General features: G+C 36.5%; 1 protein-coding gene across 3 annotated transcripts in view; it reads right to left on the bottom strand.

Moving 5' to 3' along the window:
• Intu (inturned planar cell polarity protein) overlaps positions 1 to 18189 on the bottom strand; it is a 97263-nt gene that overhangs the window by 32577 nt on the left and 46497 nt on the right. For all 3 annotated transcript variants that reach the window (XM_058584071.1, XM_046459573.2, XM_046459574.2), the window contains exons 5-7: positions 15767 to 15885; positions 12848 to 12937; positions 1397 to 1474 (exon numbers count right to left, since the gene is read on the bottom strand). In XM_058584071.1, the coding sequence (XP_058440054.1) occupies positions 1397 to 1474; positions 12848 to 12937; positions 15767 to 15885 (287 nt within the window). The remainder of the gene's footprint in view (positions 1 to 1396; positions 1475 to 12847; positions 12938 to 15766; positions 15886 to 18189) is intronic.

The following is an 18189-nucleotide window of genomic DNA, read 5'->3' on the forward strand; positions in this document are numbered from 1 at the left end:
ATTTAGTATATTGGTTTGTTCTTCAAATTCTCACTTGAACAAACAGAAACTAAATTTGCTCCCATCTTGGAAATACTTCCAAATCAATGAAAGCTAAACTTCAAGAGGAGATTCAGAGAAACTGAGTCCCTCTGCCCCCAACCTGATTCACTGGAAATTTTCAGAGCAACTTCAGTTGACTGTTTCATGTATTAAAAGTCATTGCAGAAACTTAAACTTTGATAGTCTCTCATTTTATGGGTGCAAAAAGCTTTGCTGTACATGGCGTAATACAGCAGTTTGCTTCTCTAGTGCAAATTTAAGGAGGTAGTTCATAACTACACTCTTACTCTTCACTAGTTAAACATTTTTGGATTAGTGAAAGGTAAAAGCATTATGTATAGATGCCTGCTTTTTGTAGTTCACTCATGCAGGCAAGTAATCAGGTGGGGAGGAATGTGCTGACCTCTTCTAGGCTCCTCCAGTAAAACACTGCAAACTAGACAGATAGTTTTGCTAGATGACATCATCACAGAAAATTCTCCATGATGCTTTGAGAACAGTTAACAATAAAGATCCACCATAGAGCAGAACACCATGGTTTGGAAAAATGTTTGGATTTTTATGCTGATACGCTCTCAAGGCTTTGGAAGCAAAACTATCATTTTAGCCCTTAGAAGTAGGAAACGTAGAAAAATCCCACTAAGAGAAAAATCCATTTTACATCCATGATTTTGCATTCTTGAATGTTGAATAGTTATCTCAAATTTCCATCTTCAAATCAAGAAATGTGCATCGCATTAAAGTGTAAGGCTAAAAAAGTGAGAAGCAGAAGGATATGTATAATACGGGCTCAATGTGTAAAGAAAGAGCATATACATTCATATTGTGTAGAAAATATATAGAAAAATAACATGAAAATGTTCAGTGCCTTCTCTGTCGTATATTTTTTATACCAGTGCATTTTGTAAGTAAAATGTTTTTTTGAGAAAGAAACATTGTATTTTAGGACAGTGAATTGGACAATGGTCTTAAAGGAATAGAAAATATAAAACTTTAATTTAGAGTCTTACTTTTCTCTGTATCTGTTATGGAGAAATCCTCTGACATTTGCCCCTACAGAAATAAACCGACTCACTAAGTTTTACAGTGATCACTATATAATATAGTATCACTAGTCCACTAAAAATTTCATTAACGTAATAACCCTCCCCCCAAAAAGGAAAAAAAGAAATGGATCAAAAGAAAAACTGCCCAGCATTACAGAATAAAAACTAGTATAAAATGAGACAATTATAATATGGAAGAAGAGAGGAACCAAACAGGTAACTTCTCAAGCAAGAAATAGTACTAAGGGCCAAAGGTGATACAGAATCATGTATTTAAAACTTGAGAGTCAGCTCAAAGAAGTACTTACCTATCTAAAGAACCATACATAAATGTTAAAGTTTGGGCAACATCTTCTATCATATTCCTTAGCTGAGGAAGAGGAACTCTAAAAAAATCAAAACATATTTATTCATTTGTAATAATCAATGATAGATATCTAAAAGAAGCAGAAGACGTTTACATTTTATATGTAAGGTGTATGTCAACTATGAGCTGAACTGTGAAAAATGTTTGCTTACTACATTAGCAATCAATCACTCTGAGGTCTAGATTTGGGCTTCTAGTATGAATCAAAATGAACTTTTTATATCATCAGAATGTAAATTATTTAACCCTCTTTAGAGTTCAGTCTCTGTATCTATGAAATGGGGCCAATAATCACTAAGTCCTTCTCAGGTTGATGTTGAGGATTAAATGATACAATTAATGAATCAATGTAGTTAGCATACACCTGGGGCAAGAGAAAGAAATGGAAAATTCTTTTTTTTTTTTTTTTTAATTTTTTATTGTGGGTTGTTCAAAACATTACAAATTTCTTGACATATCATATTCCACACTTTGATTCAAGTGGGTTATGAACTCCCACCTTCACCCCATACACAGATTGCAGAATCACATCAGTTACACATCCATTGATTTACAAATTGCCATACTAGTGTCTGTTGTGCTCCGCTGCCTTTCCCATCCTCCACCCTCCCCCCTCCCCACCTCTCCCCTCCCCTCCCCTCCTCTCTCTCTACCCCCTCCACTGTATAACCCTGAGGGTCTCCTTCCATAACCATGCAATTTCCCTTCTCTCTCCCTTTCCCTCCCACCTCTCATCCCTGTTAAATGTTAATCTTCTTCTCCTGCTCTTCGTCCCTACTCTGTTCTTAGTTACTCTCCTTATATCAAAGAAGACATTTGGCATTTGTTTTTTAGGGATTGGCTAGCTTCACTTAGCATAATCTGCTCTAATGCCATCCATTTCCCTGTAAATTCTATGATTTTGTCATTTTTTAATGCAGAGTAATACTCCATTGTGTATAAATGCCACATTTTTTTTATCCATTCGTCTATTGAAGGGCATCTAGGTTGGTTCCACAGTCTTGCTATTGTGAACTGTGCTGCTATGAACATCGATGTAGCAGTGTCCCTGTAGCATGCTCTTTTTAGGTCTTCAGGGAATAGACCAAGAAGGGGAATAGCAGGGTCAAATGGTGGTTCCATTCCCAGCTTTCCAAGAAATCTCCATATTGCTTTCCAAATTGGCTGCACCAATCTGCATCCCACCAGCAATGTACAAGTGTACCCTTTTCCCCACATCCTCGCCAGCACTTGTTGTTGTTTGACTTCCTAATGGCTGCCAATCTTACTGGAGTGAGATGGTATCTTAGGGTGGTTTTGATTTGCATTTCTCTGACAGCTAGAGATGGTGAGCATTTTTTCATGTACTTGTTGATTGACTGTATGTCCTCCTCTGAGAAGTGTCTGTTCAGGTCCTTGGCCCATTTGTTGATTGGGTTGTTTGTTCTCTTATTGTCTAATTTTTGGAGTTCTTTGTATACTCTGGATATTAGGGCTCTATCTGAAGTGTGAGGAGTAAAGATTTGTTCCCAGGGTGTAGGCTCCCTATTTACCTCTCTTATTGTTTCTTTTGCTAAGAAAAAACTTTTTAGTTTGAGTAAGTCCCATTTGTTGATTCTAGTTATTAACTTTTGTGCTATGGGTGTCCTATTGAGGAATTTGGAGCCCGACCCCACCGACTGTAGATCATAGCCAACTTTTTCTTCTATCAGACGGCGCATCTCTGATTTGATATCAAGCTCCTTGATCCATTTTGAATTCACTTTTGTGCATGGCGAGAGAAAGGGATTCAGTTTCATTTTGTTGCATATGGATTTCCAGTTTTCCCAGCACCATTTGTTGAAGATGCTATCCTTCCTCCATTGCATGCTTTTAGCCCCTTTATCAAATATAAGATAGTTGTAGTTTTGTGGATTGGTTTCTGTGTCCTCTATTCTGTACCATTGGTCCACCCGCCTGTTTTGGTACCAGTACCATGCTGTTTTTGTCACTATTGCTCTGTAGTATAGTTTGAAGTCTGGTATCGCTATACCGCCTGATTCACACTTCTTGCTTAGCATTGTTTTTGCTATTCTGGGTCTTTTATTTTTCTATATGAATTTCATGATTGCTTTCTCTATTTCTACAAGAAATGCCGTTGGGATTTTGATTGGCATTGCATTAAACCTATAGAGAACTTTTGGTAATATCGCCATTTTGATGATGTTAGTTCTGCCTATCCATGAACAGGGTATATTTTTCCATCTTCTAAGATCTTCTTCTATTTCTCTCTTTAGGGTTCTGTAGTTTTCATTGTATAAGTCTTTCACCTCTTTTGTTAGGTTGATTCCCAAGTATTTTATTTTTTTTGAAGATATTTTGAATGGAGTGGTTGTCCTCATTTCCATTTCAGAGGATTTGTCGCTGATATACAGGAATGCCTTTGATTTATGAAGGGAACCATACACCAACAAGACATAACAATCATAAATATTTATGCCCCAAACAATGGTGCAGCTATGTTCGTCAAACAAACTCTTCTCAAGTTCAAGAGTCTAATAGACCACCACACCATAATCATGGGAGACTTCAACACACCTCTCTCGCCACTGGACAGATCTTCCAAACAAAAGTTGAATAAGGAAACTATAGAACTCAATAACACTATTAATAACCTAGACCTAATTGACATATATAGAGTATACCACCCAACATCAAGCAGTTACACTTTTTTCTCAGCAGCACATGGATCCTTCTCAAAAATAGATCATATATTATGTCACAGGGCAACTCTTAGACAATATAAAGGAGTAGAGATAATACCATGCATCTTATCTGATCATAATGGAATGAAACTGAAAATCAACGATAAAAGAAGGAAGGAAAAAGCATACACCACTTGGAGAATGAACAATAGGTTACTGAATGATCAATGGGTTATAGAAGACATCAAGAAGGAAATTAAAAAATTCTTAGAGATAAATGAAAACACAGACACAACATATCGGAATCTATGGGACACATTGAAAGCAGTTCTAAGAGGAAAATTCATTGCTTGGAGTTCATTCCTTAAAAAAAGAAAAAAACAACAAATAAATGATCTCATACTTCATCTCAAAATCCTAGGAAAAGAAGACAAAACAACAGCAAAAGAAGTAGAAGGCAAGAAATAATTAAAATCAGAGCTGAAATTAATGAAATCGAAACAAAAGAAACAATTGAAAAAATTGACAAAACTAAAAGTTGGTTCTTTGAAAAAATAAACAAAATCGACAGACCCTTAGCCATGCTAGCGAAGAGAAGAAGAGAGAGAACTCAAATTACTAGCATACGGGATGAAAAAGGCAATATCACAACAGACACTTCAGAAATACAGAAGATAATCAAAAACTATTTTGAATCCTTATACTCCAATAAATTAGAAGATAGTGAAGGCATAGATAAATTTCTTAAGTCATATGATCTGCCCAGATTGAGTCAGGAGGATATAGACAACCTAAACAGACCAATATCAATTGAGGAAATAGAAGAAACCATAAAAAGACTACCAACTAAGAAAAGCCCAGGTCCGGATGGGTATACAGCAGAATTTTACAAAACCTTTAAAGAAGAACTAATACCAATACTTTTCAAGCTACTTCGGGAAATAGAAAAGGAGGGAGAACTTCCAAATTCATTCTATGAGGCCAACATCACCCTGATACCTAAACCAGACAAAGACACTTCAAAGAAAGAAAACTACAGACCAATATCTCTAATGAACCTAGATGCAAAAATCCTCAATAAAATTCTGGCAAATCGGATACAAAAACATATCAAAAAAATTGTACACCATGATCAAGTAGGATTCATCCCTGGGATGCAAGGCTGGTTCAATATACGGAAATCAATAAATGTTATTCACCACATCAATAGACTTAAAAATAAGAACCATATGATCATCTCGATAGATGCGGAAAAAGCATTCGACAAAGTACAGCATCGCTTTATGTTCAAAACTCTAGAAAAACTAGGGATAACAGGAACATACCTCAATATTGTAAAAGCAATCTATGCTAAGCCTCAGGCTAGCATCATTCTGAATGGAGAAAAACTGAAGGCATTCCCTCTAAAATCTGGAACAAGACAGGGATGCCCTCTCTCTCCACTTCTCTTCAACATAGTTCTCGAAACACTGGCCAGAGCAATTAGACAGACGAAAGAAATTAAAGGCATAAAAATAGGAAAAGAAGAACATAAATTATCACTATTTGCAGATGATATGATTCTATACCTAGCAGACCCAAAAGGCTCTACAAAGAAACTATTAGAGCTAATAAACGAATTCAGCAAAATGGAAAATTCTTGACACTTTCCAGTACTAACCAGATCTCAACTGAACCTCCGCCTTCCATGACAATGGAAGAAAGGAAATGACGTGTGGAGAAAGGAAAGAGAGCAGAAGAAAGAAATGCATTTACATTTTCTCACTGAAGGCTTGTAAGAATTCTGCAAGGTAGGTCCCTCTATGTCAAAGGCAAACTGAGGTCCAGAAGGTCAAGAGCTTTTGCAAGGCCAGGCGGTGGGAAGCCTGCTGGAAGCACCCACCTTGGCTTCAAAGGTGTTCTCTGGGCCACCTCATGCTGTTTTCTTCAGGAGGTTCCTGCTGTTTGTTCACTGCAGCCCACTGACCACTGAAAGCTTTTTGTAGCTCACTCACACCGGCAAGTAATCAGGTGCCTGCCCTACACTCTGCAGGACAGCCCTTTTCTCACTCCGCCGAGCGGTGAAGAGAGAAGCACACAGGTGGTGGCTTTAAGGCAAGGAAGGGGGAACCATATGCATCACGCTGGGGATACAGAGACACTCAGGACACTGAGGCCTGCACGACATCTCTCAATCCACTTTCCCAGTTTGACAAGTGAGAGTAATATCTGTCTTTCACAGCTATCTAAACCAAAATAGACAAGAAAAAGAAGCTGGAACAGAGTGGATGGCGGGAGCATTAAAAGAGGGGTTAAGAGGCAGCTAGAGCTTATTTTTTAATTGAAGACCAGGATAGAGAATCAAGGGGATTTTTTAGTTAATTCTAATTTATCAAGCCTACTTTTCTAGGACAGAAAGACATAAACGTGTAGGGAAGATAACATCCTTCCACCTCCCTGAGTAATAAAGACCAAGAAATTGGCTAGGGCATACACCTATGGGACCTCAGCAGTAACAGTCCTTTTTTAGCTCCAGGATAAAAATTTCTTGTGGAAACGTGTGCCTAATGGCAGATACCATCAGCATGCAGGTAAGTGCCTCTGCTCAGTTCCTTTGGGTGGGCTATCGTTCCTCCCCACCTGCCCATGCGGCCTTCAGTTTATCACGGTGTTTTCTCTTTCCCCTATTTTGCCTTTTGGGCTACAACAAAAGTCTGAAAGACAAATGTCTTACTCTGTCTGACATCACATCATAAATTATCTTATTCTGGATGTTCTCCAAGTCTTATTAGTTCTTCATAATCCAACCTTCTGGCAAAGTGAAGTCTCTTAGCCCCAGGTCATTATAATCCCTTTTAAGGCAGCAAAACACACATTAGCTGTTTATAAGCACTGTCACCAGGATTCAAGATGTCACCAGGCTAGAGGAAGACTGTATTCCTAGTTGCTCCATGGCTCAGGATTCAAGTAGCGGGAGAACTGCTCCTTAGTGAGGTGGGCAAAAGAAGAATTTCACTAAAATTCAATATTGGACAATCATAGTGTCTTAGAGACTCAGAAATTTAGGTACATTAAACAAAGAAAAAGGAGATATTGGAGCCAAGCTGTTATGGCAGTGGCAGCTTTAGTGACACTGATTCATCACAGAGGGAGAGAGAGGAAACACAGATTTGGTACAGAAAATCCTGAGACAAGAAAAGAGGCCTGAACTTGGCCAATCCAGAGGCAACACGATGCACTATATGCTTTTTCCCAATGGCTGCGGGCAGCTGAGAAGGAGGCAGCTCGAGGCAGCCATACTGCAGCTTCTGAGAGCAGGATATCAGGCAAACATGCAGACCGTCCCCACAAGTGCCTGCCATGTGGCCTAAAGTCTACCTACCAGACAGAAGTGAAACAGGCACAGAGAAGACTGTCCTCAGGGGGATTCAAGCCGAAAAGTGAAGGGGAACCCACTTAATTTCTCCTTTGAGTCTGGGGGTCACATAACAAGCTAAAGTGAGTGAGGAATCTGAACAGGCAGGTGTGAATATCTGCAGGGACCAAGCCTGGAGGGCTGTTTCCTGGGTAGCAGAATATGTGAAGGATTAGCTTCCTGACCTGTGAGCAGAATTCTTGGGAGGCTCCTGAGATCCAGACTTCTGATAGAGATGAGCAACTGCCAAGCCCTGGAAGTGTGCTGATCTCATCTCTTCAGAGCAGACATCACTTGATGAAGACCCTGAACCTGATTAGACCCATGCCCTACCCACCAGTAAAAGTCTAATGGAGTAGCCCATGCTGAAGACAGAATCTCAGAGCTGGAAGACAGAGTGGCCAGCCTTGAACATTCAGACAGCATTAAAGAAAAGAAGGAACCATAATCAGAATATAAACTCCAAGACAACGTTATGAGACCAAATTTAAGACTCACTGAAATTGAGAAGGGCTTTGACATGCAGGCTAATGGAATGGCTAACCTCTTCAGGAAAATAATAAAAGAGGGGCTGGGGCTGTAGCTCAGTGGTAAAGCACTTGCCTCACATGTGTGAAGCACTGGGTTTGATCCTCAGCACAACATAAAAATAAATAAATAAAGGTATTGTGTCCAACTACAACTAAAAAATAAATATTAAAAAAAATTTTAAAAAATCATTTCTGATTTCTCCGTACAAATTCAAAGGACTTGTGTTCCAAGTCCTGAAAGAAAGAAACTGACAACCAAGACTGCTATATCCAACAAAGTTATCTTTCAAAATCAAAGAAGAGGAGAAAACCTTCCAAGATTAGCAGAAACTAAAAGAATTCATAGTTATTAAACTGGCACTACAGAACTTACTTAAGAAATATTCCAACAGAAGAAACCAAAAACAAAACCCCAGAGGCCACAAATGAACAAATCTCATTTGAAGAGTAGCTAAGCAAATGAGAAACAGAACCACATTAAACATTAGACATAAGTCAAAATGGCACGAATTATTACACATCTCTCTTAATAACATTGAATGTAAGTGGTCTCAACTCTCCAACTAAAAGATATAGGCTGGGAATTAAAACACAAGACCTAACTATATGTTGTTTGCAAGAGCCACACCTTGCAGCAGGCAAAGACAGCCACAGGCTGAAAGTGAATAGATAGGAGGACATTATTAAAATGGCCATTTTACCCAAAGCAATATACAGATTCAATGCAATCTTCATCAAAATACCAATGACATTCTTCACAGAACTAGAAAACAGTTCTGAAATTCATTTGGAAGAATAAAAGACCCAAAATAGCCAAAGCAAATCTAAGACAAAAAAGCAATACTGGAGGCACCACAATCTCTGACTTCAAATTATACTACAGAGCTATAGTAACAAAAACAGTATGTACTGGCCTAAAAACAGACATAGAGACCAACAGAACATAACTGAAGACCCACAGACAAACCCACACAGAGTCATCTGATCCTTGACAAAGGTGCCAAAAACATACAATGGAGAAAAGACAGACTTTTTTAACAAATGGTGCTAGGAAAACTGGTTATCCATATGTAGAAGAATGAAAATAGACCCTTTCCTATCACCCTGAACAAAAATCAACTCAAAATGGATCCCAGACCTAGGAATTAGAAACTATGCAGCTTCTACGAGAAGACATAGGTTCAACACTCCAGCTTTTTTTCTTTTGTTTTTATATATACCTTTATTTATTAATTTTTATGTGATGCTGAGGATCGAACCCAGTGCCTCACACATGCTAGGCAAGTGCTCTACCACTGAGTTACAACCCCAGCCCAACACTCCAGCTTTTAGGCAAAAGCGATGACTTTCTCAACAGGACCCTGAAAGCTCAGTAAACAATGAGGGAAGGAGGGCATCCATTTAAAAAGCTTCTGTACAGCCAAGTAAACAATCAGGAACATGAAGAGAGAACCTATAGAATGGGAGAAAATCTTTGCTAGTTACTCTTCTGACCAGAAGATTAATATCTAGAGTATATAAAGAACTCAAAAAACTTTATATCAAAAAATCAAATAACCCAATTAATAAATGGGCAAACAAATTAAACAGACATTGCTCAAAAGAAGAAACACAAATGATCGACAAATATATGAAACAATGTTCAACATCATTAGCAATTAGGAAAATTCAAATCAAAACTACACTGAGGTTTCAACGACTTCACCTCACTCCCATCAGAATGACAGCCATCAAAAATACAAACAATAATAAACGTTGGGGAGGATATGGAGAAAAAGGAATACTTTCACACTGTTGGTGAGACTGTGAAGTACCACCACCACCATGGAAACCATTATGGAGGTTCCTCAAAAGGACAGGAATGGAACTACTGTGTGACCCAGCTCACTACTTCTTTATTTATCCTAGAGCATCAAGGTCATCCCACTGCAGTGACACATGCACTCCCGTGTTTAGAGCAGCACAATTCACAACAGCCAAACTGTGGAACCAGCCTCGGTGAATATCGACAGAGGAATGGATCAAGAAAATGTGGTACTTATACACAATGGAGTTTTACTGAGCTCTAAGAAAAAGGAAATTATGTGATCTGCAGCAAAATGGATGTTAAGTGAGATAATTCAAACTCAGAAGGTCAAGGAAGGTATTTTTTCTCACACAAGTGGAAGCTAGAGAGGAAAAAGGAAAAGAAAGGGGGGGGGTGGGGGTCGATCTCATGAAAATCAAAGAGAGACGAGTAGGGGAAAGGGACCAAGGGGTGGGAGATGCAGAGACCGGGGAAAGCGCTGGCAAGTGATACTGGCCAAGTTACACTGTTATAGTGTACACTACGTGCACGTACCAATACGTAACAAAAATCCCATCAGTATGTGCAACTATATACACCAAGAATAAAATGGGGAAATAAAAAAGTGCTGTCATCTAGTGTGTATGTCAAAGTACTATTATCCTTTCCTGTTAAAGAAACTGAACTCCACATTTATGATACATTGTCTCTCTTTCTGTCCCAAACTAAAGTCACCTTCAAAACACAATCATTTTGAAATTGTTTACTGCAGCCAACTCTTGAGTTCCTACATATGATGGTAAAACAGACCATCAAGAAGTGAAGATCAATTCCTCTCCTTGAGTATGAGCTGGATTTAGTAAATTCTAACCTATAGCATGTGGTGGAAATAACAGAGTGTCACTTCTAAGACTCAGCTATAAAGTATGACAGTCTACCCCCTTTTCTCTTTTGAACCACTTGCTTTGTGGGAAGCCTGCTGATGTGCTCTGAGGACACACAAGTAGCTCTATGCAGGGGTCCATATGGCAAGGAATTAAGGCCTCCTGACAGTGGCCATGGGTGACAGCCACCTCAGAAACAGATTCTCAGCTCCAGGTAAGCCTTCAGATGACTCTCCCTCCCCAACACTGAACTGCAACCTTGAGAGAGACCCTGAGCTAGAACCACCCACCATGTTGCTCCTAAAGTGTTGTTATCTCAACCATTATAAGATAATAAATGATCACTATTTGGGTTTGAATTATCACTAAGTTTTGTGGGCTTTGATTTTTTTGGTCCTGGAGAATCAAACCCAGGGCCTTGTGCGTGCCAAGCAAGAGGTCTACTGCTGAGCCATATCCTCAGCCCAAAATTACCCTTACATTTTTTTGGAGACTGTTACAGACCGACAATTAATGTTCAGTTATATGTGAAAGAAATTTGGTTAACACAGTCATTAGTAACAGAGAACAATCATATTTGTGTTCAGATTGTCAGGATAATGTACTTTTTGGTCCACCTTTTTCTTTCTTGGGAAGCTTAAACCCTAGAGAAACAATAAAGGAAATTTTATCTAAATTTCTATCACTCACATACTATAGTATTTATTTTAGTATTTGATCGCTATTTGGAAGACCACATGCCATGGTTCTGTGGACCCAAGGAGGATACTGTGTTTCACAGTTCCATAAAGGTTGCCCAAACATTTCTAAAGTTTAGGTGAGAATTTAAATTACAGGTTTTAAAAATCACTGAACAGATCAATTTCATGCATGTATGACTTTGTTCAAATGAACCCATATGTATAACTATAATGATCTAATTAAAAAATAAAAATAGGGATAATGTTTCAGCCCTTGGATGGTTACTACCAAGTGAAGTCCTCTCTGTGGAGTGCCAGATAACAATGAGTGGCATTCAGTAGGTATTCAGTTTTTTCTGTGTGTTAGCTGCATATAAATTTGAATCTTAGCTTTCTGTGTTTAATAAACACATCTCAATATTAAAGAAGAATCACTGAACAGCAATATACAACCATTCTAACAGTAGTTTAAATCGATCTCCTTGGGGCTGCTCTCCATGTTGTACTCTGTTTCCTGCTTGGTTTCTGATTTCTATGACATTACAGCGTCAGTGTAGTAAAATTCAGACAGACCCTTATTCAATTTCCAATTTTGCCTCTTGCTAACTATATAACCCATGGCAAATTATTTAATCCTCTCTTGGTTCTAGTTTCCTCATCTGTAAAATGGAGTCAGCAATCACTAGTGTATCTGGAGCTGATTTTGAAGGTTAAATGAGATTCATAAATGTAAAGGGATCTAATGCAGTCCCTGGGCTAGTGGCCATTTCATTATAAATGTCAATACTATTTTTATTTCCAACTACTAATATGAGATATATTTCAAAACACTTGCAAAAAAATTAAGAAGAAGGGGCTGGGGTTGTGGATCAGTGGTGGAGCGCTTGCCTAGCATATGTGAGGAACTGGGTTTAAGCCTCAGCACCACATAAAAATAAAGGCATTGTGTCCACCTACAACTAAAAAATTTTTTTTTAAAAAATTACGAGGGAAGCTATGATAAAAGAAGACTATGATAAAAGAAACAGCAATAGAGAAGTCATTCTTTTGTCAGAGAATTCAGCATTAGGGTAAAACACCCTCCTGCTGTCCTTTAATTCTTCAAATTCTCCAACAGTTAAAAAAAAAAAAATGCAAACATGCCAAATCCAAACCACAGTACTGGCAAAAGATTGAGCAGAGGATCAGATCATCTCTCGGCCAACTCTGTACTGGCCACAATGAAGGGAAGTGTCTTGAGCACCCAGCTTTACTAACTGGTCCAGGTGGGCCTCCGTGGCACCTTTCTATAGTGTTCACACTGGATACAGACAACTATCTCACTAAGTAACATACCTTTAAAGCATAAAAATGTTTAAGCAGCTTACAGTTTGACAAAAATGTCAATTTTAATGAAACAGGTTTTGTTAATTTTTTTTAGAAATAATTTTAATGTAAACAAAAATGTCAACTTACTCTTCAGCAGGCAAGCCAATTAACAACAACTTGTCAGATTGTTTCAAATAAGCCACATGAATTTGTTTTCCATTTAAAAGGAGAGATGAGCTAAGAAAAATAAATTTAAAATAAAGTTAGAATATTTTTAAATGTCATAAATTTATAAAAAATACCCATAAAAAATTACATATGGTATGATTTAAGAACTGAATACTCAATAAGCAAATTTCTTGGCATATACCTAACTGCCACACAGAAAAGGCAAGGAATTATATGACGACAAAATACATTCTAAACTATTTTAAAAACAGAAACAGAAATAACCCAACAAATTCTAGGCCAAAAAAAGTAGACTCAGCATTTTTAAAAAGCTGAAATTCTTTTGTCAACACAAGTGACTATGCACAACTTTTTTCAAAAGAAAGCCATCCATCCCCATTGGTCAATTTAATAAAGCTCTTGTGACTGCCTATTCTTGAGCATGATTTGCTAAAGATAATTCAAAGAAAGGAAAGCAGACATGATCCCAGCTTAGAAGATGATAATTCAATAGGAAACACAGACTATAAATAAGTAACAAAAACATATATCAGGTTTAAACTTGTTCTCAAGGAAACTTTTGGGGTGATGGAGATATTCACTGTGGTAGTGGTTCAGGTGGTCTCTGTAACTTCCAGAATTGATAAAACTGAATATATTACACATATTCAGTTTACTGTACTTCAATTGTTTCACAAAGCTAAAAAAATTAAATGTGTTCTCAAAAGAAATGTGATAATAACTATGGAAATACAGAGAACAGAGTGTGTGGGAAATTTTTTTTAAATATTGTTAGTTGTATATGGACACAATACCTTTATTTTGTGTATTTAGTTTTTTTATATGGTGCTGGAGATTGTACCCAGTGCCTCATGCATGCTAGGCAAGCGCCCTACCTCTGAGCCACAACCCCAGCCCAAGTGTGTGGGATTTTAAATATGAATTATTAAACAGATTTTTTATCCCAAAAGAACATCATTTTTGTTTTCAAATGAAGTTTTAAAATAAATATACTTTTGCACAAATATCAGACTTATGGTCATATTAATATTATTAGAATTTAAAAATTGTTAAGGAAACACCAAAATAATAATTTTCCTATTCACTTCCTCAAAAGACTTTTTCTAACTGTATTTACTACTTTCTGCATTTTAATTCCATACCTAATTACTAATAACAAGATCTAACTATTAATTAAAATGACATTTATCCTATACAATCAAGGGGGAAAGCAAATCTACATTGAGTCACTCCAAACACACTTTCTTTATAAATGAGGACTTTACCATGAAACATTATGCTAAATGAAAAGAAGCCAGTCACTAGAAACCACACATCATACGATTCCAATCAAATGACAAGTCTGGAATAGGGAAATCCTTAGGGATAGAAAGCCGATTAGCCTAGGGCTTGGCTTGGGGAAGACAGGCTGATTATAAAGGAAATGGGGTTTCTTTCTTTTTTGGGAGGGGCGTGTAACCAGGGATTGAACCCAGGGGCACTTACACTAAGCCACATACTCAACCCATTTTTATTTTGAGACAGGGCCTCGCTAAATTGCTGAAGCTGGCTTTGGACTTGTGATCCTCCCATGTCAGCCTCCAGAGCTGCTAGGATTAGAGGTGTGTGCCACCACACCTGGCATAAGGTTTCTTTTTGAAGCAATTAAAATGTTCTAAAATTGACCTTAGTGATGGCCGCACATATCTGTCAATGCACTTGAAACCACTTACCCATGTGTACTTTTTAAATGGCTGAAATATATTGTTTATGAACAATAGCTCAATAGAGGTGGTTTCAAAAAAAAAAAAAATGGGCTAAGGAAGTAGCTCAGTTGTATAGCACTTGCCTAGAATGCCTTGGGTTCAATCCCAGCAGGGCAAAAATAAAAATAAAAACACTCCTGCAGTATGCTTTTATGAATGTGAATTTATATATTAAATGGAGCCTTGGGTAATACTGTCCTGAAGATGAACTATATATATCATACCTAAATTCAGAGAGTTAAACATGAATTTTATTTAGGAAAATAAGGAAATTCATTCTTCTTCCTATTGTCCTATAGGTCCTACCTCTTATAAAATCATAGAAGCGTCACTTGTACCAGAAGATGGGAAATGAAGTTAAAGCCTAGAAAATCTAACTTGGTGTTTTATCATTAATATGAGGAACCTTAAAACTTGAAATAAAATTTCTTTTTAAACTCTAAAATTGTTAAAATATTAAGGAAGAAAAAGTGTTTGTAATATTTAATTTATTATGAGGAAAAAAAACTCAAAAATTTTGAGCTTTCTCATCTCAAAGGCCCTGGCATTTCAGTCAGGACTTGATAAATCAAAGTGGAATAGCTCTGTAACTGACTATGTTTTACATGTATACACACACACACACACACACACACGCACACTTATCCATCACTGAATAAACCTCACAGATGACAATTTTCCTGAATATTCCTCTTAAAGTATTCTGTATTTTTATATTGTTGTTTTAAGAATAGATTATTTTCTAATTATATGAAAAATTCAGTGTTCTGAAAGGCATTGCCTAGCAAGTTACCCATCGAGATAAAAACATGAAGCCTAGACTCATAATAATGCCATGTTTAAAAGACATGACCTTTATGAAGAAACACAGGTCATTAGCCCAACTCCATCATTAAAGTATGAAACACCTAGATCCAACTATACTGGAAACCTACACTCTAAATTTAATAGATGGCTGGTGGAAACAATATGGATGAAACCAAATTCTTCAGACATCCTATCCAATATATCAGTATAGGCATCTATCTTATAGATAAAATTATATTTGTATGATAGATAAATTTAGCATTTTGTTAGAATCAAAGAAAAGAACTTGAAAGAAATGTAGTTAAAGCTAAATAAAAAATTTTACCTAGTAACCTGTGTCCCAGTTACATTTTCCAGCATGTCACAGAGTGTAAGAAAAATTCCTCTTACACTTTTAAGCTTCTGAGATGCTTCAGACATTGGATAGTGATAAAGAATTTCCTGCTGTTAAATGAAAGGAAACAGAAATGATAACCCTCCTGAATTTCCAGCCATTATTTTTGTCATGGATGGTTCAGACTTTGTATTAAGAACAAAACAAAAAAGAATTCTGACTTCAGTGTGAGTTTTATTCAAACACAAGGAGAGAAGTATGCTTGGAATTTGAACACATTAACTAGCATTTGAAAATTGGTTAGAGATTGCCAATTGCTCATGGTACCAAAATATATACTAGGATACTGATTATTAAAATTATAATTAATTTAATTTCAAAATGTTTTAAATTTTAATCTTGACAGTAATTTCTAATACTAATATTTTATTGTATTTCATTACACAGACATTTCCATCTTCCAGAGTTATACAGCTATACACACCACATACAACTTTTAGGAGTCCTTAAATGAAGTGCCTTTCATATTGCCTTTTAAAAGATCATCTTTATCCATTTTGGTAAAATTATTAAATATTTATTTATAATCAATTAAAATCTGCAATTAAGCTTACAAAATAAGAATATAAGATGAAATTAAAGTCGTACACACAGAAAAAAAATCATGATATTATAAAATCCTATTTGTCATAAATTTGAAAGGGTTTGCATACCACAAATTAATATTAATTCAAACATTAAAAGAGAGCACATTTTGTTTTACATTATGGGAAATACGAATCTATAAGATAAATCACAAAATGCTTAATAATTTTCTATTTTTAAGCAGAGCATGTTTCCAGGAAAAAAAATAGCTTTTACAAAATAAAACAGCATATTTCAAAATCAGGCTGTGCACTGTGCTAACACTTTTTAAAACATGAAGAGATGAACCATTTTGTTTCTCACTTTTGTGCTTTTAAGGAAACAACTATTTTTCTCACAAGACTAATGAAAAGCAGGCAAAATAAAAATTTCTAGATAGAAACCATGGGGAACTCAGACTAATTTCCAGTTACTATTTAATGACTACATCCATAAATTTAATATGGCCACAGTTGAAAACCTGAACCCCTTAAATATCTACCTTTTTTTCTTTGGTTCTCCATCTCTGTAAAGAGTATTAAACAACTTGATTTGGTCTCTTTATACAAGCAATATGACACTGTGTCCAAGGCAATTTTTAAATTATGACAAATAAATCAGGATAAATTTGGATATTTCTGCTTTTGTGTCTTACTAAGCACAAAATATTTCAATATATGTAAATTGTTATGAGATATGTTGGCAAATACACTCTGTCTCACAGTTCAAATTTTTTGCAATATTTTCAGTGTAAAAACAGTTACCAACCACTATGTTATCTCTAAAAATTAAGTCAAACATTGATTAAGATCTACTGTTATGTGTACTTGATAAGTATAAACCTTGGCCAATGAATACTTTAACTGCATTTAGATAAAAATACCAAACATTGTTTTAAACAAATAGTCTTTGATTAGTTTTTGAAATCTCTCAGTTTATAGTCTTTATTCTCCAAGATTGAAGAAAAAAAGTTTTTATCACACATGTAACTCACAAAAAAACCAAAATGACCCTTTGACATTTCACTGTAAAATATACTAGTTAAGAAAGGTCAATTGAGAGCTCCATTCTGGTTTTACACGCTCAGTAGGAAAGCGCTGGCAAGCTCTACAGTTCCTCACCAATTTAATTAGCTGTATTTTTAAGCAATTTCTAGTAGCATGCATTTGCAGCAACTTCCACTCTGTTCAGTATGAATAAAAAGCCTCTCCTAATTACAGTGTTGATACAGGGCTGGCAGCAGACAGACCTGTTCATTTGTGAAACATCCACACACTTTCCCAGGAAAAGAAAGGCGAGGACAACAAAAGGTCTTAGCAGTCTCCCACTACAAAATGATCTGGAGAGATTCTGGTTACAATTATTCCTGAAATTTGCTGGGGGTTTTATATAACAAATGCTTAAATGCCTCACTTGTTTTAAAGATATAAGGAGCCAATAATACAAGACATTAGAATTACTAACTCCAACTCTCTATGTATTTTTCAGAAAATAGAAAATTGCAAAAATATGAATGAATATCTTCTTTGCCATTTCAAGTATTAAATTCTAACATAAGAAGCAACACAGAGAACTATATCTCTTGGAATAAATGGCTTTGGCATTGAAAATGTCACTTCTATTTGGTGCATTATGGTAAAGTAAATGCTTTCAGAGATTCTCATTTTGTAAAACCAGATGCTGGGGCAAAACTCTTGCTGAATTGCTTGCATGCAAGAAAACAGAGGTTCCCAAGGGCCTCTCCCACATTCTTCCAACATTCCCTTTCACTGCAAAGCCTTAGAAGTACT

The sequence above is a fragment of the Marmota monax genome, unplaced genomic scaffold (assembly GCF_021218885.2).
Source record: "Marmota monax isolate L192 unplaced genomic scaffold, Marmota_monax_Labrador192_F-V1.1 WCK01_AAM20220418_F8-fsc00039, whole genome shotgun sequence".
Taxonomy (NCBI): Eukaryota; Metazoa; Chordata; class Mammalia; order Rodentia; family Sciuridae; genus Marmota; species Marmota monax.